General features: G+C 32.9%; 1 protein-coding gene across 2 annotated transcripts; it reads left to right on the top strand.

Moving 5' to 3' along the window:
• Positions 1–3861: 3861 nt before the first annotated feature.
• LOC124364783 (26S proteasome regulatory subunit 10B) lies at positions 3862–26386 on the top strand. Of its 2 annotated transcripts, none has more exons than XM_046820527.1 (9): positions 3862–3988; positions 12101–12180; positions 12368–12407; positions 14914–15149; positions 16186–16335; positions 17847–17970; positions 19477–19577; positions 20373–20535; positions 26120–26386. In XM_046820527.1, the coding sequence occupies exons 1-9, from the start codon at positions 3889–3891 to the stop codon at positions 26308–26310; spliced, it is 1185 nt and encodes a 394-aa protein (XP_046676483.1). In that variant the 5' UTR covers positions 3862–3888; the 3' UTR covers positions 26311–26386. The 2 variants fall into 2 exon arrangements, with proteins under 2 accessions (XP_046676483.1, XP_046676484.1); XM_046820528.1 differs by lacking the exon at positions 3862–3988 and adding an exon at positions 8187–8483.
• The last annotated feature ends 278 nt before the right edge of the window (positions 26387–26664 follow it).

Genomic DNA, 26664 nt, shown 5'->3' with positions numbered 1-26664 from the left:
CATGGCAACTTACTTGAATAAATATGTCTTTTTAATGTCATAATAAAAACCATAGAGTAACAAATTATAATTTTGTCTGGGAATAGCTTTCGCCATTGCAATAATTATTAAACATGAAAATAGCACTATCTAGATTTTGACTGTATCAGTTATAAGCCCGGTAATGCTCCCACATTGACTAACTATACTTTGGACGATTTTTGCAAGTCTGCTGGAATGTCAAATAAAAATATATGAATGCGGTACGGATCTAGTAGTATTATATATCGATTTCTTGTAATACCAAAGCCACCGATAAAGCAAATTTATGTAATACTATTATGAGTTACATCAAATTCATGTAATGCATAATTTGATAGAGAAACGTGATTGCTAAAAAAAAACTAAAATAAAAAAAATGATAAAACAAAATGTCATCGCTGCTGGTTGGTGACGAATATTTGAAGAATTCTCCGTCTCTGTAGCATCTTATTTTGTTGCTTCAGTTGAGATACACTTGTTCTCAAAACGGATATTACCCATTAACAAATCATTATAGTCTTAATTATTTTCAGAACACTTGATATAGGTGACGAATATTGGAAGAAACAACTTTCTGCACTTTAGTCTTTCTCGTTGCTTCAGGATATTAGTTATATGACCTATAAAATGGAGGACATTTGGAGCCTTAATATACACATCAAATTATGAAAGATAATTTTTGAAATTATATAAACATTTCTATCTTTTCACTCCATTATTCACATAGCTGCTTCAAGAAAGTTAATAATTTGCCTCAAAATGGGTGATATTCTGGAACCAAAAATAAATCCATTAATTGTTATCCAGCATTATTAACCTAAGTGACAAATCCAAACGCCACAATCTCTGTACTGGATGTAGCCATACCTGGCCACTATGCTCAGGAGACCATAATTAATAATTTCAGACCCAAAATTATAACTCAATCATCCAAAATGAAAAGGGACTTGAGTTTGGAAAACATCGCCCTTATGAATTCATTAAAAAAATGAGTCATGGGCGTTTGTAGATAACATTGAAAATTGATAAAGCTTTTACCGCGTTCCACGAACGTTTAGTTTTTCTTTTGAACATAGCTTGCCCATTTAAAAACTCTAGAGAGCGAAAAAAGACAAAATCGAATTCGTGGATAGCTCAAGATATCTTGAAATTACGTGAACGCTTGAAATTTTACAACTCCATCTGCGTGCAAACAGAGAACGAACAATTCAAAGCTTTTTATAGAAATTTCAAGGTCAATTATCGAAAAGCAATAAAAACAGCAAAAGCACGTGAAATCGAAAAGAAGCTATCAAATTCTGAAAATTTTTCCAAAACTGCTTGGAGCATCATAAAAAATTTAACGACACAGCCCAATGAATCGAAACCGTCTAAAATTCCAAAACTCAAAATACAGAATGAATTAATTACAGATCCATTTAAAGTAGCAGGTGAATTCAACGCTTTGTTTCGTCGGTTGCGTTATCCGATCCATCTTTCAAATGCTCCAACCAAGTGTCATTGATGGGACCGGTCTCTTCCATGGCACTGTCTCCAGTGAGTGAGGAGGAGTTGTCTCGTCTGATACAGAGATGCAAACCAAAACACTCATGTGACATTAAAGGCATGTCTATGTGGCTGCTCAAACGCTGCTTTAAGCATATTTTGACTCCACTGAAAAATTTGATCTACATGTCTTTCACTCAAGGCATTTTCCCTTCCACCCTGAAAATAGCGAAAGTCACGCTAATTTCAAAAAAGACGATTCTTGCCTTGCAAGCAACTATCGTCCTATTTCAATCCTTCCAGTCATAAGCAAAATTTTGTAATAGCTTTTTCTGTCAAGATTAGAAGGGTTCTTTGAACGTTTTGATGTTCTTTGTTCTCATCAATTCGGCATTAGAAAAAACAAATCCACTATCGATGCCGTCACAAATTTAATCGAAACCGTTGTCGATGGACTGGAGAGACGGGAACATGTGCTAGGCATATTCCTTATCTGTCCAAAGCATTCGACTGTGTACATCGTGAGACTTCGATGTGCCAGTTGAAAACATGTGGTGTTCGAGGTCTGCCGCACAAATGGCTTTCGTCTTATCTCAGAGATAGAAGCCAGTGTGTGCAGATTGCGAATTCCATGTAAGAAAAAGTAAAAATGACCTATGGTGTCCCGCAGGGATCTATCCTTGGACCAGTACTATTTCTTGTGTACGTCAACGGATTGAATTCGTCGCTCCTAACAGGTAAAATGGTTCAATACGCTGACGATACAGCGCTCTGTTTCAAAACTAAAACAAAGAACCAATTAGAAATCAATACTTTTTTGGAACTGAATTCATGTATTCAGTATTTCTCAACATTGAACCTGAGAGCAAACAGTTCCAAATTAAATATGTTAAATTTTTGCCTTCGGCAATATGAGCCCGAAGATTGCGTTGCTGTGATGGTGGCTGATGTCCTCCTAGAAGAAAATGAGTCTACCAAGTTCCTAGGGATGTGCCTTGATCGAGGCCTGACATGAGACGATCACAAAGAAAGCATCTGTTCAAAGGTTTCTTCGGGCATTTATGCTTTACGAAACTTCTCCAAGTTTTGCTCCTTGGACTTACTAAGAACGGCCTATGTTGGCCTTGTATATCCTCATATAACATATGGGCTGAGACTGTAAGGTAGCTGTTCTAAATACAAATTTGAAATTTTAATGACTGAAATGACTTGCATTTAAATTGATTTATAAAGTTTAATTCATTTTAATACATGTATATTGACGATTGTATACAATTTGCTTAAATTGTGAACGCAATAAAGATTTATTATTATTATTATCAGTCGTCGTCCGGTAACAAGCTTTATAGTTCCAACCATTTTAGAATCCTAGGGGTAAATGACTAAAATTGGAAGAAACCCCCAACTCTGTGCTCTTTCATATCTCACTGCTGTAGGATGTAATATATTTGGCCTCCTATCAGAGGTCTTAAGAAAACAACATAAAAAGATCCATGAATAAGAACATTAATAAAAACAATAGAATAGAACATTGCATAGTTTTAAGCTTCAAAATATTGTTGTTTCTGTGTCAATCATAACTAAAGATTTGATTTAGTGCTTATAATTTCGTCAAATATAAATTTGTTTAGTGCTTATAACTTTTCACAATAATAAAAGTAATTAATTTACATCTGAAAACCGTTAAATATTTTTCTTATATATTAATTTACTATATTCAAGTAATATGTATAACATTAATTCATTTCATACACACCAGCACAATATACTTTTTTAAAGCCTCTGGAGTAATTGAAAATAATGTAAAACTTAATAATTAGTCAAAAAAATACTGTTCCAATACTGTTTCATTTTTTCAATGAGGCTTTCCAAACCACAGGTTTCATCGTCAGGCGATCCCACAAACACACTGTATTGTAGTATGATTCAGAGTATTTCGTAATAAGAGGACCTAATGTTCATATTAAGAAATTGAGTATATTGTTATAGTTTTATATGTTTATTCTTTGAGTATCAGACATAAAATGTGTTGCTACCCGATGGATTGATTCGTTCACTAGGTTCACTCATCAATAATTTCAATATTGCAAATAGAAAGAGAACTTTTTATTTTCAGTACGGTATTTTAGCCTACTCTAAGCCCCACATGTCATTATATTGATTGTGTGAAATACTCCACGGCCAAAGATACAATAGTCGAATAGGATGTAATGCAGACTTCAGATTAATTATCGATATTATAATTTAATTCGTGTTTTTCAGCTGACTGAAGTGAAAATAATAATACTATTAGCTATATTATTAGAGTTTTGAAAATTATTGCTTGTCGTTGTTGACATAAGTTACTTGTCAATTTAGACATGTCATAGTCTAAAAATAACAATGACAGAAATAATTGTAAATTCTGTCAGAGAAAAGGTGTTACAAGATTACAGGAAGAAGTTAATAGAATACAAAGAAGTTGACAGTAGGTGTAAAAGCAGTAAGTTATAAAAGTTACTAAAATTTGTAGATTTGTCTCATCAATACTTTAAATTTTGTGACATATTTCTTTTGTTTTTGTTATAATGGTTTAACGACTATTATTTTATATCCTTTATTATTAGTATACTATAAAGCACTGGCAAAGTTATCAAACAAAAGCAGTCAAGTTCAGTAACTATAGTATTATTTAGTACTATCAAGTACTACATAATATGTAAAACCATAGTAATCACATATGGGTTTCCTGTTGATCTGGGAACGCAGGTTCTTATGGGTTCCAGTACATCAAATGATTCCGAATTTATTGATTATTCTAACTTATTAACTCTATTAGTATATTGTAACAGCACAATACTCTCTCCGAACATTTTTACGTCCTTAAAAGTCATAAGTAGTTAGTAATAAAAAAATGTTAAAGCGAGACTTTAAATTGAATTTCCATGACCAAGCTTTACAAAATTTTAAAGGAGCTGTTGGGGCAATAACAAGACTAAACTGAAACAAACATTTAAACAATTGTGGGAAAAGACAGATTAACGATTTTGACTATCAAATAAAAACATGACATAAAATCATATATCAAATGCATACAGAAGTTAACTAAAAATAATAAACGATCAGTATAATTAATTATAATGTGTTTTATATACTAATACTCCAGTGCACTCTCCGCTTGTTCAACGTCTGGAATTTGAAACTGTCATAGACTTGACTCCTGTAATCTGAAGTCTATGTCTATCTGGAGAGATCCAATAAGATCGTAACATTGGAGTACTGTTAGCAATAATACTTGCTACTTGCTATGGTATTTCATATCATTGAATGCACTTCTATCACCAGGGAACTGAAATTTGAGGCCAACGATAGTTGGATAACCAATTCAGCCAGTCGGTGACAAAGGCGTTCTAAATGTACTCCCGCAACACAGCGAGCATTACTTCAGCGGTTGCATATTGTGCAGGTACCCATGGTACACTAAACTTCATGTGTGAGCCATAATAGAAGAAGATATTTGTAACTCTTTTTTTCTTCTGAACCGCTCGTTCAAGACAATTCATTGCTAGTTATCCTCAGAGATGTAGCTACTACCATAGCAGAACCATTTATTCAATGGCATTGACATTGTTAGATGTTCAAGAGCGAAGTACTATTGGTAATGTTGGTGGTGTTAATTTATAACGTCTTCGTTGCCGACTGGTTGAATTGGTTGTTCAACCATCGTTCTCTCCAAATATCAGTATCCTGGTGATGATAGTGTGTTCAATAATAATGAAATAGCATCGTAAGTACTAAGCCGTATTGCTAACAGTACTCAACTGTTTCTATCTTATCGAATCTCCTCAGATATACGTGGACTCCAGATTAAGGGCAGTGACAGCTTGTAGGCGCTGAATAAGCTGAGAGTTAATAAATTTGAGTTTTAGCACACAACTCTGCCTTCTACTCTCCCACAAAAGCTGGTGCAATGCACACTATTGGTCATTAGAATGTCTTAAAAACTATGTTTAATTACCCAAATACCACTCTACCCCAATCGTTCAAAAATATTCGTCACGCCCATTTGTGATACCATCATTTGGATTATCCATCCAAAATTCGATTTAAATTTATTTTTGGACAATTCTAATGGATGGGTGTTACTAAGGTAAGATGTCAAAATATAGGATATTGTTCCTACGAACAAGATATAAAAAATATTTCTGTAAATACACATTCTAAAATGTTTCCCATCTGCTTGTACATTTGTGGTTTTCTTGAAAATTCACATCTTCAAAACAATGTAAGTTATAGTGTTGGTATAAAAATTGAGGAATAATATTTATCTTAATATATTCTTAACTTAAAAAAATATAAAATCAATAAAAATAAAAATGATAACAATAAATGAATTAATATCTTATAAATGGTGGCTGTCTCAAACATCTATATCAAATTTCACAAAAACTAATGTGAGCGCAAAACGGCTGTGCGAGAACAAACGTTCGTTAAAATAAAAAAAAGTACAGATCGACAAGTTTGTCGTTTGTTCTTGTGTACTATAAGAAAAAAAACAGTATACTCCTCATCAGGTTATTCCTAATACAAACACAAAAGTCATTTCATTTTGTCTTTGAATGATCACGTAAACCGATTATGTTTTTAAAGTTTGGAGTACAATAATTTCTTCTAAAGCATTAACTTGAGCTTATGATTTTGATATATAAGAAAATAGTCATGTCGTTTCCGAATTGAAATAAATGTTCTTTATAAAAATTTGAATCCACATTAAAAACGATTATGTTTAAAAAACATTACTATTTAAGTATTCATTAGTACATTGTAGAATACGAATTTAAATAGGTACTTTGGGATTATACCGACCACACCAGTATGAAGAACACAAAAATAGAAATTTATAGAAACAAACATGATAGAACGAAAAAACAACTCTTCAATTACAAAATTACAAACTTACAAGCATTTCCAGGTATTGTGATCGGTATTGTTGTCGCTGTTATCTTATCTTTCTCGAGAATCCTGATTACGGCAGGCCGCGCGGCATCACGTGATTTGCACGGTACATAATTGCCTTTCCATTTCAATTCAATTTATATTTCTGATTAGCCCCTCTAGAATTTGATATTTTACTGATAGGTACTATCTCGAGGGATGTTTTTCTTTCGTCGACATCAGCGCGGGGCAGCACCGAAGGTGCTGTCGAAGCCCGCGCTGATGGCCGGAGGCACTCGCATTTTGGGTGGCGGAATGTGATCAAGAATAAAAACAAGTTTTGAGTGTTTTTTTAATAAAGAGTTTAGTTTGGTAAATGTTTGTTTTTGTTAAATTTTTGTGTTTGGAGAAATGTAGAGGTAAAACACGAAAGTACAACAAAGCGATGCACCAGCTGAACGGGCGGCGAGGCTCTGCAATCACGTTATCTACTAGACGCTCGACTTTGACCTCTGTCTGAGGATGGGGAGGGGTTTGCGATAAGACAATTCCTGTTTTATACTGACGAAATAGTCTTCTACGCTAATCTAGTAATCAGTAGAAGCAAAATGTTAAATAACGATTCATGTCTGGGTGTGGTCGGTATAATCCCAAAGTACCTTTAAATATTATATATCCAAATTGTGAGAATTGCAGTAAAGTATTACCTGATTATTACATTTTATTGTATTATTTTCAACTGATATAATTAAAACTATTACATTATTTACGCACGCTAGGAACAAAACTAGCCAAAAGATGGGAGGGATCCATACTTAGTGAAAGGACTCTATATTGTATTGTACTGAGACTTGGTTTGAAATAACTGAAACCACTTGCAGGTACAATGCAAACCTCTAATGTCATAATATTACAAGTTTTTACTAACTAAATACTAAAGTAATACTAGTTGTTATTAATTTATTTCAAAAAAGTAGGCCTGCATCGTCTACTTTAAATTCCTGTAACTATCGGAATGATCACCTTTCTTTAGAATTTCTGTTTTCAGTAAATCTATCAATTTAACATAAAATATGTTTATAATATAATATATTAAAACATAGTTTCCACCCCAAAATATATAGCACACCTTAAATGGAATGTTAGAGAAGTGATGAGGCATTAAATAACAAATTCAAATTGAGATGGATAAATGATTTGACTAAAATATTGAACAATGTCTGCAGCGAGAAACAATACGCATACCATTAAAATAGAACGATATGGTGTAACTATTTTATGCTATGAAAGAAAGAGAATAAAATTAAAATTAGACTAACGTTTAATAATGTTTAAAGAGTCAAATTAATGAATCATTAAATATCACTGAATTACTAGCTACTACATAATCACATTTAACTTTTATTTAACATAATACAAATATGTTGACTTTAACTGTTTAACTTTAATAGTTTATTATATGTCAGAAACTATCCACGGTAGAATTCAGCAAATGAACTAGAATATTACGTCAACAACAAACATGTATATAATTGGTAAACTAATAATAAAAACATACTATGTGTTTATAAATTTATCCCTTCGTTCAAAAACTAATACTGCAAGATCGGCAACTAAATCATTATAAATAAATTTTCTGCTTTAAATTTATATAGAATAGAGAGTGTAAATAAGGACAGTATATATGGAGGCTTAATTTTTAGCCCAAAACCAAAGAGATAAGAAAATAATTGCAATGAAATTATCATGACTTGCAGCAGTTCGTCTTTATGTTAGGTGGTCTGTGGATTGTGTGTATGGAACTGAGTACTGAATACTGACTGTCTAGTGTCTACTGTCTAGTCTAATTGACTTGGAATAAATAACCTTATTTGTATTGCACTGTTCGGGAATTAATATAATTTAGTTAATTCGTAGGGATAAGTTATAATTAAGTATTTACTGTTAGTACATATTCACAGTAACTATGACGGCAACAACTGATTCGGTTCGTGAAAAGGTGTTACAAGAGTATAGAAAGAAACTATTAGAACATAAAGAAGTCGAGAGTAGATTGAAAGAAAGTAAGTTTACACTTAAAATACAGGTAGTAATAAAGACTGCTTGATTAAAAAAAATTGCCTCAATAGATTTGCTTAGCCCTGCTTATTAATTTACATTTGTAGGATTATTAGAGGATGTCTATTGGGTTTGGAATAAGTGGTATCCTAGGCTTGGTATTCTATCAATAAATATTACTTGATATGTTTATAAATTGACTTGTATATCACTGTGCACTGCCCTATCCTTGTGTATGATAAGCGGACGTTTTTTATATTGATATTGACAAACAATATTAGCCTACCTAATTATAACTATTGTTATAATGAACAAATACTGATTTTTGAACAATAACTAACTTGTATCAACTTTAAACGGGAATTGTCACATTAACGGCTGGCAAAATACGAGTTTCGCATTATTAACTTATTGGAATCGTCCTACAGAACAAAACAATATAAGGTTTGACGGGGTGGAAATGAGAAATAACGAAGTTCTAGAACATAAAAAATGGAACAACTGTTCAAGCACGGAGCAATATTTCCATGTTCTATATCCACATCGGGCATCACGTGACCTTTTGTGACCGTGATTCAACCTCGTGATGACGTCATCGGATGCGGCACCATCTTTGTAAACGTAAATGAAAAATAATACTTAAATGAGCCGAATTTTGATCCAAATGAACAAGGTTTTTCTTAAATTTCAAGCTACAAATTAATTAGTTGTTATCGAGTTGAGTTGAGTGCCTCCGGCCATCAGCGCGGGTTTCCGCCGTGCCCCGCGCTGATGTCAACGAAAGAAAAACATCCCTCGAGATAGTACGTATCACTAAAATCAAATTCTAAAGGGCCGATCATAAATATAAATTGAATTGTAATGGAAAGGCAATTATGTACCGTGTAAAAAGTTAATAAATCATGAATACCCCTAATATGAATACGTATATAAATGGACATTAATAGAGAACACTTACCATTAGTGTATTCCACAGAATGTACAGAAACTAAATAATCTCGTTTCAGTCGAAGCGTAACCTCTTAACATGCCCGACAAAACACTCCGACATACCAATTCACTACGATTGGTCGAACTAGTGGATGGTTGATCCATGATCGTCACGCACTCACTCGATCCAACCTACAGTACATGTTATTTCTGACTTCTGCCCCAGAACGCTCAGATAACAGATACGCTATCAGTCCCACCCGCAGATAATATTTACAGATATCCAGACACAGCACACAAACAGAACATTAAGAACTTTACTATTTATGTATATACCCTCTAAAATCATGTTATTTGTCATTTGCACCCCCTAAAACCATATATATTTTTTGTTTAGGCGGATGAGCATAATACGATGATAACGTCAAATTCGTGATTTGCCACCTCGACCTTTAATCTTATAATTTCCCTTTCAACACTTTTTCATAAACTACTCGTATTGTCTTTTAAAAAGTGGCATATCAGCCGACCTGCTTTCAGATAATCTATGTGACTATGTACAGAAGAGAAGTACAGTATTCAAGTAAGGATGCTTTTAACAACTTTTTAAAATCAATTAATCGTTGTTACCCAGGAGAAAACAAGTAATTCGTATTTTCTGTTATAAATGTTTATTATATCGGTATCATTTCATTATTATGTTATGAGTTTTTCCTATTTCCAGTTCTAATTTTTTGTTTGTTCATTACAGCTCTTTTATTATTTATGAGATTGTCACTAGGTGTATTGTATTAACTATTTTAATTTCAAATATGACGACTGTAGATACGAGGCACATCCAGAAAGTAAGTGTACTCAATGTAGGGTTAAAAAAAATGTACTTGGTTACACTTGTACATATGTAAGTTATTTTTCAATATAGTTACCATCCCTCTCGATGCAACTGGAGCCGCAGGATCAATTTTTTTATGCCTACCTCGAAGAAGTCTTCCAACAGCTCTTTCGCACACTTCTCCATTTCCCCCTTCACCTCCTTGCCTTGTCCATTGAAAACTTGTTTCCACTCATGTGCACCTTCAGGGAAATGAAGAGATGGAAATCTGAAGAGGCCAGGTCAGGAGAATACGGGGGGGTAGTTCAAAACGTCCTATCCAAAAAGAGTCGAGGAGTTGCTTCGTGGCGTTGGCCGTGTGAGGTTTGGTATTGTCGTGCAGCAGGCAGACTCCCTTCATCACCATGCCCCTCCTTTTATTCTGAATCACCCTTTTCAATTTTTTTAGCATCTCACAGTATCTTGCCACGTTGATGGTTTACTCGTGAGGCAGATATTCAATCGAATATCGATTGATAAATTATAGCTTTAAGGTCCCAAAACACAGATGCAATGATTTTTTTTGGCTGAAATTTTGGTTTTGAATTTCTTGGCGGAGGGTGACGCCATTGCTGAGACTGTCTCTTAGTTACGTGTCCAGTAATAGAGTAGAGAAAATAATCGCCTTCGAGTTCATAGCGTTCAAAAACTCTTTGGAGCTCTGTACTCCATTCAACTTGTGCTATTCTGTGAGCTGTTTTGGGACCCACCTCGCAAACAATTTCTAATATTCGAGACTTTCTGTGATGTTTCGTGTATCAGGGATCTGGAGATTTGCGGAAACATCGCAGAAAGTTCATCTAACATCAATCTACGGTCGTCACGGACTTCAATCTCGTTTTTCCCACAAGTTTGTCAGTCACAATCGAAAGCCATTTTTAAACTCGTGACACCACTTGTACACACTCGTACGATTCATAGCTCCATTACCATAAACAGTTTTCACCTCATTATAAATTTCAACTGGACCTTTTTCCCTTCATAACGAGGTAGCAAATAACGGTGTGAATTTCGCACTTGGCGGGAGATACTACTGCGCCAAGAGTTTTTAACACACTAACCTCGGATTGGTCTCATTTTGAAGGGGAGGGGTCAGACTAAGTGGCTAACATGTCGAAAAAGTATTCCCTACAGCTGTGAGAGTACCAGTACACTTACTTGCTGAACGTGCCTCGTATGTTGATAGACTTGTGTTTGATTTATTAATATTAAGTATCGTTGATTATTAACCGGGTCCATGTATCATACTCTACCAATCATATTCTGAAATATACATTTTATAATCTGAATAGTTATGATCAAGCAGGTATTTTATTAACTCCAGAGTTCCAAAATTGCAACTGTGATATTCCAAATGCTTCTTCGTGAGACTACTTTCAGGTAAAATAGCGTAACTAAGAGGCAAATACATTTTGAATAAATGATTTATTCTTGACCTTTTTTTACAGAATATATCTCCTTTGCTGTTAACTGTTCAACAACTCTTATTGTTTATATCATACATTGTGTATATGGTACGTAGGCTACCCAAATAATAAGTATTTAGATACAGAGCTTATTTTAATGGTTTATTGGATTAATCGCCTGCTAACCCAAAAACAAGCAAAATTGTAATATTTTTATGTTTAACACTGTTTTAGCGAATCAATGTTACAGTACCAACTATTGTGTTTTTCAAACTCCTGCAGAGGCAGCATAAAAGTTATATGGAATCACCTTAGCAGAAAAATCCTAGGAATTTGTACAGATAGATTCAGAGTTAAGGTATAAAAAATGTTTTTTATATATTAACTTGAGTAAGATTTTACTGATGTTTTTCAGTGAGAGAACAACTTCGGGATTTAACAAAACAGTATGATAAATCAGAAAATGATTTGAAAGCCCTTCAGAGTGTTGGTCAGGTGAGTTGATAGTATTAAAAAAATAAAACTAAATTAGAAATTAAAAAAATATTACCTTATTAAAGAAACTTTGTACTCAATTATTCTCATGTGTCATGTATGTGATATATGAATTGAATAAACTAAAATTACGTTTTTATTTATGAAAGTAAAACTTTGATTAATTGAGTTGTCTTTTTTTATTAAGATTGTTGGGGAGGTGCTGAAACAGCTGACTGAAGAAAAGTGTAAGTATCAAAGTACTAAAATTATTGTTTGAAGCATACTTTTAAAATTAATTTTTATTTAGCCGTATCTGTCACATATGCGTTTAAATAAGCAAATACAAATTAATTGAATCGGAAAAAGTAATCGCTCTGTGGTGTAATGGTAGCACATTCATTCACCCGACAAGTCAGAGATCCGGGTTCGACTTCCAGCGGAGCAACTACTTTTTGTGATTCAATGTTTATTGAAATTAAATAAGGCTCTTGCCATTTATCAGTTTTATGCATATCTATATATATAAAAATGAATGTTTGTATGTTTGTCCTTTATGGAATCGTGAACTATTGGACCGATCATGATGAAAATTTGTACGTATATGTATTTTTCCACGGAGAAGGTTTATAAGCTATGCCCATCCCTTTCCCGATTCAGGATTCCGCCCCACTGGTTACAGAAATACCCATAAGAAATGCATTGCAGCAAACATATGTTAACGTCTTTTCAAATTTTTAATCAGCTGTTCTTTGTAAACATATATTACACTTATAGTTTTAAAGCATAGAGTAAGCTTAAGAGAAACGACAAATTTTGTTTAAACTGTTTTTGCAATCACTGTTAAACATAGACTTTACTATCCAGATAATACAATTCAAATTTGACGTAAAAATTCACCTTTAACTGCAATATTTATTTAATATAAACCATGCTCATGCTTGATCAGAAGAGTAATGCAGATATCATAATTACTATCTTACGTTGGCTACAAATATAAAGAATGTTATAAAATCAACCTTAGTTGTTTTTTTTGACAGAAGTATGGTTCTCAAAACTCCGTGTGTACATATTCTCTCGATCGAGACAACAAAGCAAGCTCAATCGTGGCATCGGAGATATAACAAATTTAATCTAAAATTTATTATAGTAAAAAAAAAAATTTACTAAGTAATATAAGGACTTCGGTTCTTAAGATTTGCGTGCGAAGCCGTGGGTAACAGCTAGATAGAGGCAGGAATATGGTACATACCTTCATAATACGCCCAAGAGGCTCACGATGGAACGACTATCAATTATCTCAGCAATGTTTAGAATGTGATAGAAAAAGAATAAGTGAATATAGTGTACTGTTTTCAACGGGAAATTGCGTGCGAAGCCGCGGGCAACTTTTGCAAAAAATTATTGAAATGCGCAGCAAAGCGCGCCGGGCCCGCTAGTATAAAATAAAATATAATTATATGCATATATTTTTATGCAGTTATATAATATATACATGTATATTATGTGAGGTGTGAGGATGAGTGGTAGAGAGGGCTAAATAGCCCTAACTCTGCCTCTTAAATAAAAGCATGTTTCATTTTAGTATTTCATTTCATTTCATTCATAATTTGGTTTAAGTATTTTTTTTTAAATAGTCAATTTTGCCTTGTTTCCCCGATCATGAATATATATATATATATATATATATATATATATATATATATATATATATATATATATATACTTAAATCAAAGTTAATTACAATTCCCATAAATATGCTCTTGTTGGCATGATATATTTTATAACTCAACATTGGTGTCAGAAATATAATTCGCTCAAACCTCAAAGTGCTCCTACATGTGCAACTATGAAATTGTGTGTGAAGCTGCAGATAACTGCCAGTTAAATAATAATCTTAAATGTAAGTTAAACAGTACTCGGTTTGCCCTAGGCTTTGGTAGCTTAGGGTTTGTACTCGAGTCAGGTATTTAAGTTAAATACATTTTTTTTCTTTTTTTCTAAAGACCAATATGTTTTCCTGTATATAACAGTTTAAAACAGTGGTAAACACGTTAAAATATGGGTTGAGTAGATTGAAATAAAGATAGGAATAGGTTAATACACATGTGAGACAGGTAATGTTAGGTAAGTTTTATTTTTTTTACCAAAGAAATACAATACGTTCAGAAAGTAAGTGTGGTTTTACTTATGTTAAAAGACAAAATCATGTTAATAAGTACCATGATTAATTTATCAGTTGAGTTATCGTATTTAATACCTAACCTTCATCAATTGATACATCTTAGTTTTTAGGAAAAGCAGAACAATTTGTTATTTCCAACAGGTTATCAACTACCAGGCCTTGGGCTTCTACCAGATTGCCAGTGCATTCTTCATAACAGTGTTTCACAGTTGTCATAAGAACCTGTGAAAATAAAAATCTTTAGATTCAAATATATTACATTTCTAGTTTTAAAGGAGAACTTTATAGCCCATATAGGCTATTTGTTACATAGTTTAAATTGTAATGCCAAAGATTTTGAGTTTATCTAATGAGAAACCTAACTGTAGTATTAAAACTGTTCCATAGTAATAAAAAAATACCCATTCATTTTTTGGTTAAGCATTAGCAAAGCCTATGACTAAGGGCTAGACTAATTTTATTACTGTCTGTTTGTCCATACTATATCTTGAAAACAAACTGGCATATAGACTGCATATGTAGCAAAAAATGAGTAGTCCATGTTGTAATAGAATATTTATTATTCCAGTCATCGTAAAAGCCACAAATGGACCTCGCTACGTTGTTGGTTGTCGTCGTCAGTTGGACAAAGCCAAGCTGAAATCCGGCACAAGAGTAGCTCTGGACATGACAACCCTCACCATCATGCGCCACTTGCCTCGTGAGGTAGACCCTCTCGTATACAACATGTCACACGAGGACCCAGGTGACGTCACGTACTCAGCTATCGGAGGCCTCAGCGAGCAGATCCGTGAGCTGAGAGAGGTGAGCGAATTATCACTTTTTTTTAAAGATTTAATCCGTATGGAACCAGAAATCAGTCCAATTCAGCAGTTTGTGTAGTTTATATTATGTGTGGGTCTAATAAGTTGTGTAGATTATATGTCTGATAAGAAAGGGTTTTACGGATATTTGCAGTAATCAAATGGTTAGTTTCACCAAAATTTAAATTAACTGAAATAAGATATTTTAGTAGAATGAAGGCAGTAAGTGTGAATTACGTGTTTTTGATCCTTATTTTGCTTCAGTTACCTAGACCAGTAAAATGTCGTGTTAAGTTTTTGGAATCAAAGTCAGAAATGCACCAGCATTCCAGAAATTTGAACTTTAGATTACTAGGGTATTCTGTATTCTGACATGATATCGTACAATTTCCTCCTGACTGAGGAGGCACTGCTGGCAAACACCTTTGTCTTTTTCTAAATCAAATCCATTATAGCAGTATTTTGGTAACTGATTTTCAAAAGGATTATGTAATTGTTCAGGTATTGTTGTAATAAACTGAAATTAATATTTTGGATTCATGCACTTTTCTTATAATCTGTGTATTTGTACACTTATGTATTGTGTGTATATACATGATTGAGGCTGAGCCAGTTGGTTTATTCTTTGTTTGTATAACTTATTAACCCTATAAATCTCAGAAGTCATATATATCTTAGTGTATGAGAAAAATCACAAATACAGGGTGTCTCTGAACTCTCAAAAAAACAGATTTCTGGGACACTCTGTACTAGTCATTTACCTGAAGAAGAGATCAGATCGCAGATCTCGAAACGGAGTGTTACGGATTGTATTGTATTACTAAGAGATCAGATTGCAGATCTCGAAACGGAGTGTTACGGATTATATTGTATTACTGAACAATGGCAAATGTCCAGAAAAATCCTTTTTCCTTCACAATCCTTCCATTGTCTAAAACAAATTTCAAACAAAGGACCCTGTGCTGTTCAGTAGAAACATCACCTTAAGACCAGAGAGTTAAATGGTATTGTAGTCAGTAACGATGTTGTTGTGGTAGGTCATAGAATTGCCTCTGCTGAACCCTGAGTTGTTCCAACGTGTTGGCATCACACCACCTAAAGGTTGCTTGCTGTACGGACCTCCTGGCACTGGGAAGACTTTGCTAGCTCGAGCTGTGGCCAGTCAGCTAGACGCCAACTTTCTTAAGGTATGTTGACAATTTTTTTAGATGAGGCAGAAAAAATTCTATGATAAAAATCAAGGAGAATTTTCTAAAAATGTATTTTGTCTTGTTTTTAACCCTTCCCATGCCGTAGACGGATATATTAGAATGGTAGACTTTGATAAAAACGTCAAATACAGTTATATCTGATATTATGGATTATGTCTCTTGCAGAGTTTTTTAGTTCACAAAAGGCTTTCGAAATGCCTGGTACTTATCGTGATTGCCAAGGAAGTATTTATAAATGACCTTCACAGGGAGAGGGGAGCGCCCTTTGTCTCCGACCACCTGCTCGTCAGTTCTGCATCTCCTGCAGAGCCATAACTAAACATATCCGTGGCATGTGTTACTGCTTTCTCCGTTGCCACGAGCGTGCACGTCTACTACGTATCTGAATATTCTTCATTGTGTGGTAGTGTTGTGATTAGTTTTAATTATTTATCATGGTTTATAGTAAAATGTAATTAAAATTTTTGGTTTGATTACATTTTACAATGAAATTACAATTTATTTGAAATAAACAATTTGTAAATAGTTCTTTTTTATTTGTATCAATAAATATGTTAGTTCTAAGTAAAATGCCCTGTTTTATACTTTTTTTGCTTTGACTTTCATAATTTAGTTATAATAACAATTAGTTTTGAAATTGAAGTAACATAATTTTTTAATTGTCTTGGCGTTAGAGGAAAGTTAATGAATTTACTAGTGACGTGCGAAGGGTTAAATGTAATAGCTATAATCTACCTTTAGTACAGATGATGTTTTTTTTAAATGAGTAACTGAAAGCCCAAAAGGTACATAGTTTATCAAAAAGTTTGTTTAAAAATTATGTTTAATCCACTCACTGACACAGGTTACAGGTTATATTTAATATAATACTGTAGCCTGCTCCGTTCATTAGCTAAGATGTTAACCTCACAAACTGTAACTTAAGAAATAATGACACCACATTCACCAACACAGGTTACGTGGAAGATAATTATAATTTCGATGTGATCAGCGACTGTGCCATTTATAGCTAAAGTGTTTAATATTGTATTTACTCACTACGTAAACAAATTTAACCCAATATCTAAATTAAGTCACGGAAAAATGTTTGTTATTTAAATAAACAGACATTTGTTGTAGAAAAAAACAAATGGAACACAAAAAAATAAAAGTTGGAAAGGATTGAAAAAAATAAGCATTATAATATAATTTCCAACAAATACTTAATATATTTCTATAACATTTTAGGTTTGTAAAACAATAATGGTACAAATCTATTTCCTACAGCTACAAATGAAAGCCGAATTATTACTACATGTATATTTTAAATAATGTCAAACTCGGAACAAATATTACATATCTTCTTTTGCAATCAAAATGAATACTGGTAAATTTCTTTAAACAAAGTTAAAACACTTTTGGTTTTTGTTTCTCTTAAACTAATTAAGGAACAATTGTTTGGTATTGTTTATTTTTTCAAAGGGCTATTTATTCTGTTTTATTTACAGGTTGTGTCCAGTGCCATAGTAGACAAGTATATCGGAGAGAGCGCACGTCTCATACGAGAAATGTTCAACTACGCTCGGGACCACCAGCCCTGCATCATCTTCATGGATGAAATTGATGCCATCGGTAATGTGTCAAAACATTTCTAGTCCTGTAGTTTGAACAGTTTAAAAATGTTTCTTTTTAATTATTGATAATATTGTTAACTTTTTCTATATTTTAAACAAATAATGTGTGTTACGGCTAAGGCTACAAATTATTGTGGCATTTGTGATTAGATTGACTATAGGATTAGGGCATTTTATCACATTACAACTTCTTAGTTTATAAGTATATTAGTTAAGTAATTTTTATGATGCTATTCAATGTATACAAAATGTACATTTAATGAATAAAGAGATTTTCAATTCAATTCGTTAACAAAACCTATCACTTGGAGGCGATAGCAAAATTTCACTTCTCTCTCTCTGTCTATCCACATAATAGCTGGAAAACTAGTTGAGGTTTGCAACTTTGCATGAAGTCTTATTTCTATATAGGCAACAATGAGTTCTATAACAGTGTTCATACTTTCCATGGCATTTGGCTAAGCGTTAGTGAAGACTTACTTCCTTAAGGATAATTCAGGAACGGAATGAGTTTGGACTTGAAATTTTGCATATTATGCTATCACCTAGAGGGCCATGGCAATTAGTGGAAATTTTTATCTTTAATTAAATTAAATGATTGCTGTGATGATTCTCCAATTAATTAAGAATGAACAGATTAAGAAAGGGAAATTTATCAGACAATTTCAACAAAAAATTCAATGCTTTAAAAAAGAACAAAAACAACATATGAAAAATATACAACTTTTGAAAATTGATCACATGTTATAACAGTCAGTAAAAAGATTATGTTTCGCTCTGTAGCTGCTAGATTATGGGACTATTGCGGCCATTTTGATGTCAGAAGGTTTCTCTGTTTAATATCTATCCAGCCTTGCTAGGGAGAGGTTACTGTCACTCCTTGTTGTTTTACAATAGTAGTTTTAAATGTGTGATGCTATTGAAATCCTTCAAGTTGTGAAGTGTGGTTTTTGTTGGCTAAGCACAAGAAACGAGTTGAGATTTATCGCCAACTCTGTGAAGTTTATGGGAACAATGTGATTACTGTGAAGGTGGAGTGCGTCAGTGTACATTAGATTTAAAAATTGCAGAATTAATGTGCATAATGATAAACGAAGTGGACGGCCAAGCATTGTGACCAATGAAATTGTCTCTAATGTTAACCGCAGATTCACAATAAAAGAACTCTCACTTAGTTTTCCTTAAATTTCAAGGATTATGTTACACGGAATTGTTACACAGAATTTGTATCGAATTCAATTCAGGCAGTAGAATTTTATAACGATGGTATTTCAAAATTAGCTCACTGCTATGATGGCCTTAAATTTGTATGGTGACTATGTTGAAAAATAGTATTTAAGTGTCACTTTCAAATGTATTTAGGCTAGTACAATTTTTTTCTTCTACTTTTTTAAAATATCAAAATGTAATCTACTTTCTGGATACCCCTCATAAATTTGGAATAATACATGCTTTTTCATCCCAATCGATTTCTAATTTTAAAAGCAATTGACTTATTTCTTAGGTGGGCGTAGATTTTCAGAAGGTACTTCTGCAGACCGAGAAATCCAACGAACGCTTATGGAGCTTTTGAATCAGATGGACGGTTTTGACTCTCTTGGTCAGGTGAGCATGCATTAAATGTAATATGAGTTATATTATCTCTATAAATTAATTTTTTAATAGCCACAGAAAAGTGGCGGTACCATACCTTCTAAACATGTTGTTAACATTTTTATGTCTGTTAAGTGTTTTTCCGTGATTTTTAACCTTTGATAACTCGTTATTTAATACCTAATGGAACACTTGTCTTTAAACATAGATAAATTGAAAAGCTGCACAACAAAAACATTTTGGAATTGTTTGGACAAGATAAAGTACCATTATTATTTCAATTTCATGGTGTGTTGGAACTTTTATAGAATAGATTTTCTTTTGTTGTAAACAGGTAGCTGATTTTACAAGTATATTCTAAACTGAGGTTTTCGTTATTTACATTTTCTTCTTATCCTTTCATGTATGGTGAGATGTCACTAGTGTATGATATGCAGAGTGAGAGGGAATGTCCTGTAATAAATTCGTTACTATTTAATATAGAATGATCCTTAGAAGGAAGTTCATTTTTGACTCTGTATTTACTAATTGTTATATTATATCATTATAAGTCTGTACAATAATCCCAATATATACATTACTTAGAAGGGTACTTCTTCTACCCTTACTTAGTGTTGGAAATATTCTCATATAGAATTCAGGGTAAAAATGTTCAATGGGAAGTCTTCGAATTCATTTTAAAAACGGAAGAGTTTTTCAATTTTATAATTTAAAAATAATAGTTCAATGTATAATGGTCTGATAATGTTTAATATTTTCAATGTAATGGAGTAACTAACTCTTATTTCCAACTTTCGGAATGTTTAGGTAAAAATGATAATGGCAACAAATCGGCCTGATACCTTAGATCCTGCCCTGCTACGTCCAGGCCGTTTGGATCGTAAAATAGAAATACCTCTGCCTAATGAGCAAGCTCGCTTAGAGATTTTGAAAATCCACGCTGGCCCCATAGCGAAGCATGGCGATATTGGTAAGTTATATATTTGTTTAAAAAAGTATAATATCATGTAACACAAGTTAAGTGAAATTACTAGACTAATACTAAAACAGTGATATGTACTTTGGAATCAAGATCACATTAATCTTAAATGTTATTATCTAGAGTGTGAATAAATGTATATAGACTTTCTTATCTTTGAAACTTCTGTATTTAGCTCAATCTAATTCCATCCACATTAAAATATACAGAGACTGTAAGAAAGAAAGAAAAAAAATCAGAATTCTTATTTCTTTGTAATCAATCACATATTACAATATGAATAGAGCCAAAACCAGATGAATCCGTTTCGTGGCTGATTCTATAAAAAAGTTGTGCTCTTACTACAAAACTAGATGTTAAGAAAGGCAAAAAAGAAACAAAAGAACTGAATTTATGAAGAATAAATAAATTTATAAAAATATATACAGTATTGGTTAGTTAAAATCCATAATAAGATTAAAAACTGTATAAAATCCATCAATTTGTCGTTCATAATCCTTAATCAATGAATAATTTACATGAAAGAACAAATATAGGAAACCCTTTATTACAAAATTAACAAATCTACTATGCCTAACTATACAGTTATTTTTTTATAATGTGCGTTTCATCACAGGGTTATAGCCAGAGAACATACATGCTTAGCAATCAGGACCAGTCAACATAATTTGGGAAGGTAACATAATTGTTTCAGACACTGCTATCTTCAGTGATACAATACCATGTTTCGAGATCTGCAATGTGATCTTTGCCTCAGGTGGATAACTGACCTAACTCATAACTTTCAATCTAGGTTCAAATAAACAAATTATACCAGAGCGTTGTGACACACATAAGTCAGAAATTACAATAAATATTAGCCAATTCCAAGCAGATTATTTCTAAAACATGTGTTTTAATAGAACAAATACAATCATTTAAACTTCTATATTTAAAACAGTACAAAGTAAGTATGTTAATTGTGTCAAAATAGATGTTTATTATTCTAATACAGCATCAGTTGATAACAAGCTTACATAAATTAAATCCTTGTAACTTTATCAGCAAAGAGATATAAACCCAGCAACATTGTTCTTGCAAGAGTGTTTGAACTTTCCTACCAAAAGGTTTTATTTTTTACCTCAGCTATTACTTCTAGGGACTGGACTAGGGAATACGGGTCACAACCAACCACTAACAACTTAGCAGTGACCAATTGTAAATGCTGATCGTCACAACTGAAATAAGATGGTGCCAAATAAAGGAAAAATAGGGCCTTTTTTATTGGTTTGTTCTAGATGGTTCTAGATGAACTTCCTAAAACCGTACTCATCGGTTAATTAGAAATCTCTATTGTGTTTCATTCTTTAAGTTTCTTTTCCGGTTAAATTTTTAGAATTGGCAACCAAAGTAGCCTAACTAGGACTAATGTGTGATCCACTACTTTAATGAAATGAAGCCTCAATTAATTTCCTTTTTAAGGAAGGAGTTTTTTTATGCATTATTTTAGCTTCATCCAAATACATACAATGTTCTTCAGACTAACAATGATGTACAGTATTTTACTTTCCTGTTTGCTACTTTTTCGTGTTTCTCATTTTCTTTGCCTAAAGTTTAAATGTCTTTTGGTTTCATCTGCAACTAAAATTTAAACTCTAAAATGTAGTTAAAAATTATTAACCTACCCATCAAACCTTTTATGAAACCTTTGTGGTTAGTGATATATCATACCTGAGTTTGTCCAGATTTAAGTGATACATCAGCTTTTGCTGTACCCTCTGTATGTTCAACTCGAAGTTATAAACCAGCCAGAATCTGTTTAGATCTTAATTTACTTCAGAAATACTCTTTGTTTCCTTAGAATTTGTTGGCTACTTTATGTTCAAAGGAATTGGATGGGTCTTTATTTAAAACTGTATATTTATCAGTACTTAAAAGTTCTGTAATGTTTTCTTTATGTGCTATGGCATCAAGTACAACAGTACCATTGCCTTTATACTTTGATAAGATTTTAAATGTTTTTTCCTAAGGTCGACATAGCCTTTCCTTCTCTGTCAAGTTATGCCTTGTAGAAGAAAGTTTACTTAACAAATGAGCAAAAGACTGGCCTTACATGCAAAGAAACTGATCACCTTGTTCTTCAAATAATTTTTCAACTGCTGTAAATTCTGGATATGAATTACAGTATCTATCAATTGTTTTGTACCACAAAAAAAGTTAAGGGGAGCAGGTCGATGAAAATTAAAAAAAATTAGAAAAATTTTTTATTGCATTTTTTAATAGTTTAAAGTGTGTATTTTAAAAATATGTAAGTATTAATGCTCAAATAAATTTATAAATTACCAAAAAAAATTCACAAACAAAAGATGTTCACTAGTTTTTTGCAGCAGTTCGTAAGATGTTGGCTGACACAATCATATATATCATGGTGTGTTAGTTATAAGTATGTTATGGCTTTGCTCTGTTGGTCAACCTGGTACTGACAACTGGGAATACAGATGACAGAAAGAATATTGCTTTATTTGTTTTGATATGCTTAGGAGGTTATGTTATATGTGTTTGTGTCGGATAATTGTGTTTTACTAAAAGTGTTGCACTTTATTCATAGTTAGTGGTAGATTAGGAGTGTGTATTGTTTCTTGAAGTGTTTTACAACTTCTTATAACCATGCCAAGAGCAAAGGTTAGTTACAAAACTAAATCTAAACGTGAGTTTTAGAGGAAACAAATACCGTAAGTTGGACTCTAAATCTAGGCCTACCCAAACAGATTCTGCTAGCCCTAGCCCTAGGCCTACTACTAATGCAAACATTAGCTCTGCTTCTAAAAAACTGTCCTTTGATAAATATGACAATTATGAAGGAACTGGAATGGGTAGTGTGTTATTTTGGATCTTAGTTTATTTAGTGAGCAATTAAAAAAATTTGTAAAATGTAAATTCTGCGATAGCGAAGACTGCATAGAACTTTGTACTACGGATAAGAAAATATTTGGATTGGCTGTGAATATTGAACTGAAATGTTGTGTTTGTTTGGAATCAACTAATTTTTACAAACTCTAAAAAAATGAGAATGGAAAATATGAGGTAAACTTTAAATTTATTTACGGCATGAGAACGATCGGAAAAAGGTATCAGTGCAGGTAACATTCTGTGTTCATATTTAAGACTTACCTTTACCACCTCAAAAAATAGGACCTGTGTAGTAACATAATATATCAGGCTGTTGAAAATTGTGCTAGTGAAAGTATGAAGCAGGAAATTGAGGAAGCTGTGTCTGTAAATGAGTGTGAAGAAACGTCAAAAAGAGATTTGACGGTTTGTTTAGATGGGTCTTGGCAAAGGAGGGGACACAAGTCACTGAATGGGGTTGTCAGCGTAACATCATTAGATACTGGCAAGGTGTTGGATGTTTCCATAATGTCCAAATACTGTCAAATCTGCACTGTACATGAAAATAAAAAAAAAATAGTACCTGATCATATATGTTCCAAAAACTACGAAGGGTCAAGTGGCGGCATGGAAGTTGCGGGTGCCCTAGATGTTTTCCGAAAGTCCAGAGATCGAAAATGTACGGTATGTACGATACTTAGGAGATGGTGACAGCAATGGTTTTAAAAAGGTGGTTGACGATAAGCCATATGGAGATAAAAGTAGAAGTAAGAAAACTGGAATGCGTCAATCATGTCAAGAAGAGAATGGGAAGCAGACTAAGGGAATTGAAGAAACGGTTGGTAAAAACAAAACTAAAAGATAATAGAGCAATAGGGGGGCAAGAATAGGCTAACAAATAATGACATAGACAAGCTGCAAGAATATTATGGCCTAGCTATAAAAAGAGGTGGATCAGATCTTCAACAAATGGTTAAAAATGTGTGGGCAACTTATTTCCACAAAATATCGAATGATGACACTCCGCAACATGGCCTATGTCCAAAGGGGCCGGAGTCGTGGTGCGGTTATAATAAAGCCGAAGCCCTACATCAGACTTTTAGCCATAAGTCACACAATTTGCCATATGAAGTGATGGTACAGATCAAACAAATTTATAGAGATTTAGCCAATCCGGATCTTCAAAAAAAATGCCTTGACCAAAAGACTCAAAACCAGAACGAAAGTTTCAACAATGCCGTCTGGTCTAAGGTGCCTAAAAATGTTTTTGTAAGGCTAAACACTCTAAAACTTGGCATATATGATGCAGTTTTAACTTTTAATAATGGATTCACCAGCAAATTGGATGTGTATAACAAGCTAGGAATCAAACTGAGCGAGAAGTCTGTTGCCGCATTGCGAAATTTTGATACAATACGATTGAAAAAGGCAGAAAAATCTGCTTTAAGACATGACCAAGGAGGCTAGAGTTGCTAGGAGGAAAAGAAAACTTGCATTAGAAGAGGAAAATGAAGACCCAGATGACCCTGAGTACGGAGCTGGGATGTTTTAGCAGCAAAAGGTTAGTTTAGCAGTCATTTTTGCCTTTACCGGACATTTCCCGGAAACTTGGTTTTTTTTCATATAAAGGTACATGTATCTCAAAAAACTATAAATGCTAGAGAATTGAAATTTGGTATGCATATAGAACAGTGCAATTCCAAATGGTGTTGCATCTTTTATCATTCTATCTTAAAAAAACAAATGAGAAAAAAAAATTTTTTTGGTATAAAAAAATAATTTTTTTACACACAATATTTAAAAAATTCCTAAAAAAATTTTTTTTAAAGATTTTTTTTTACTAAAGTTGCAAGAGATGTTTATAAATGAGTACTCTTTGCCTACAAAAAATTTGAAGGTTGTAACTTACTTAGTTTTGACAATACATGTACCTAAAGTTTGTAAATTTAACATGCGCGGGATAGGAACGACCCGCTCCCCTTAAACTGATATTTTTGCTATAGGCTCCATTTTAGTATTGCCCACCCTGTAGATATGTTGTTTTAAATGTTAACTGTTATTTATTATTGTTTTTATCCTTTAAATTTTCTAATAATCTAAATGAAAGCAATTGTTTTCTATAGCTTTGTGTAACCATGTCTATCTAGGCTACACTACATGTTAAAATGTTTAGGCCATTACAACGTATGTAACATTATTTACCTTGACCTTGTCATGCAATGTAACAATTGTATTCTGACAATAAAATTATTGATTTGCATCATTGGGGTTTTCCAAGAGAGATTGATTACATATCTATTATTTGAATCCTTATTCACCTTACCATTAAATAAAATTCTTCAGGTCTAATTTTGTTGAGACTTTTTTGTCTATTTCAGAAACTTTCTTAGAAAAGTTATTATTAATTCAATACTAATCATATCTTTCTTTCAGTTTTCATGCATTCAGTACTATAGAACAAAAACAATAAATTTATCATTTCAAATTACATTAATTTGTTATTTCAGATGTTTATAAGACATACAAATTAACTCTTGTCGTTTTTTTAAATACATATTGTAATGTTCTTTATGCTACCAATTCTATTTCTATAGTTTTTATTACTGTACATAATATATTTCCAATTACTTATTTATTAATATACCTATCATAAATCTTCAGTATTTAAAAGTGTTTTAATATGATTAAATTGTGTTTTGATCTTTAGATTATGAAGCCGTTGTAAAACTATCTGACAGTTTCAATGGAGCGGACTTGCGTAACGTATGCACTGAAGCAGGCTTGTTTGCCATTCGAGCTGAAAGAGAATATGTCATTCAAGAAGATTTTATGAAAGCAGTAAGGAAAGTTGCTGACAACAAGAAATTGGAATCTAAGCTTGATTATAAACCAATCTAAGTGTGCAGGAAAGGTTGATTTGTTTTGTAAGAATATACTTAAAAAATGCATTAAAAGTAAATTTTTCTCAAGTGTTTTTTTGTGATCCTTATCTTGGTTACCTGTCCATAAGACTTTGAAACAGGTACTCTTAGCCTCTTTGTTAGCAAAATACAGTACCGTGAGGTAAGCCACTTGGAAGGCTTTGAAACTGGTACTCTTAGCCTCCTGTTAGCAATTACAATACCATGAGGTAAGTCACTTGGTACCACTTGTAATGATTGAAACAGGTACTCTTAGCCTCTTGTTAGCAAATACATTACCACAACGTAAGCCGTTTGTAAGGCTCTGAAAGTAAAATATAGTGTTTTTAAC

Source organism: Homalodisca vitripennis, chromosome 6 (genome assembly GCF_021130785.1).
Source record: "Homalodisca vitripennis isolate AUS2020 chromosome 6, UT_GWSS_2.1, whole genome shotgun sequence".
Taxonomy (NCBI): domain Eukaryota; kingdom Metazoa; phylum Arthropoda; class Insecta; order Hemiptera; family Cicadellidae; genus Homalodisca; species Homalodisca vitripennis.
This window is presented reverse-complemented; position numbering and strand designations above follow the sequence as displayed.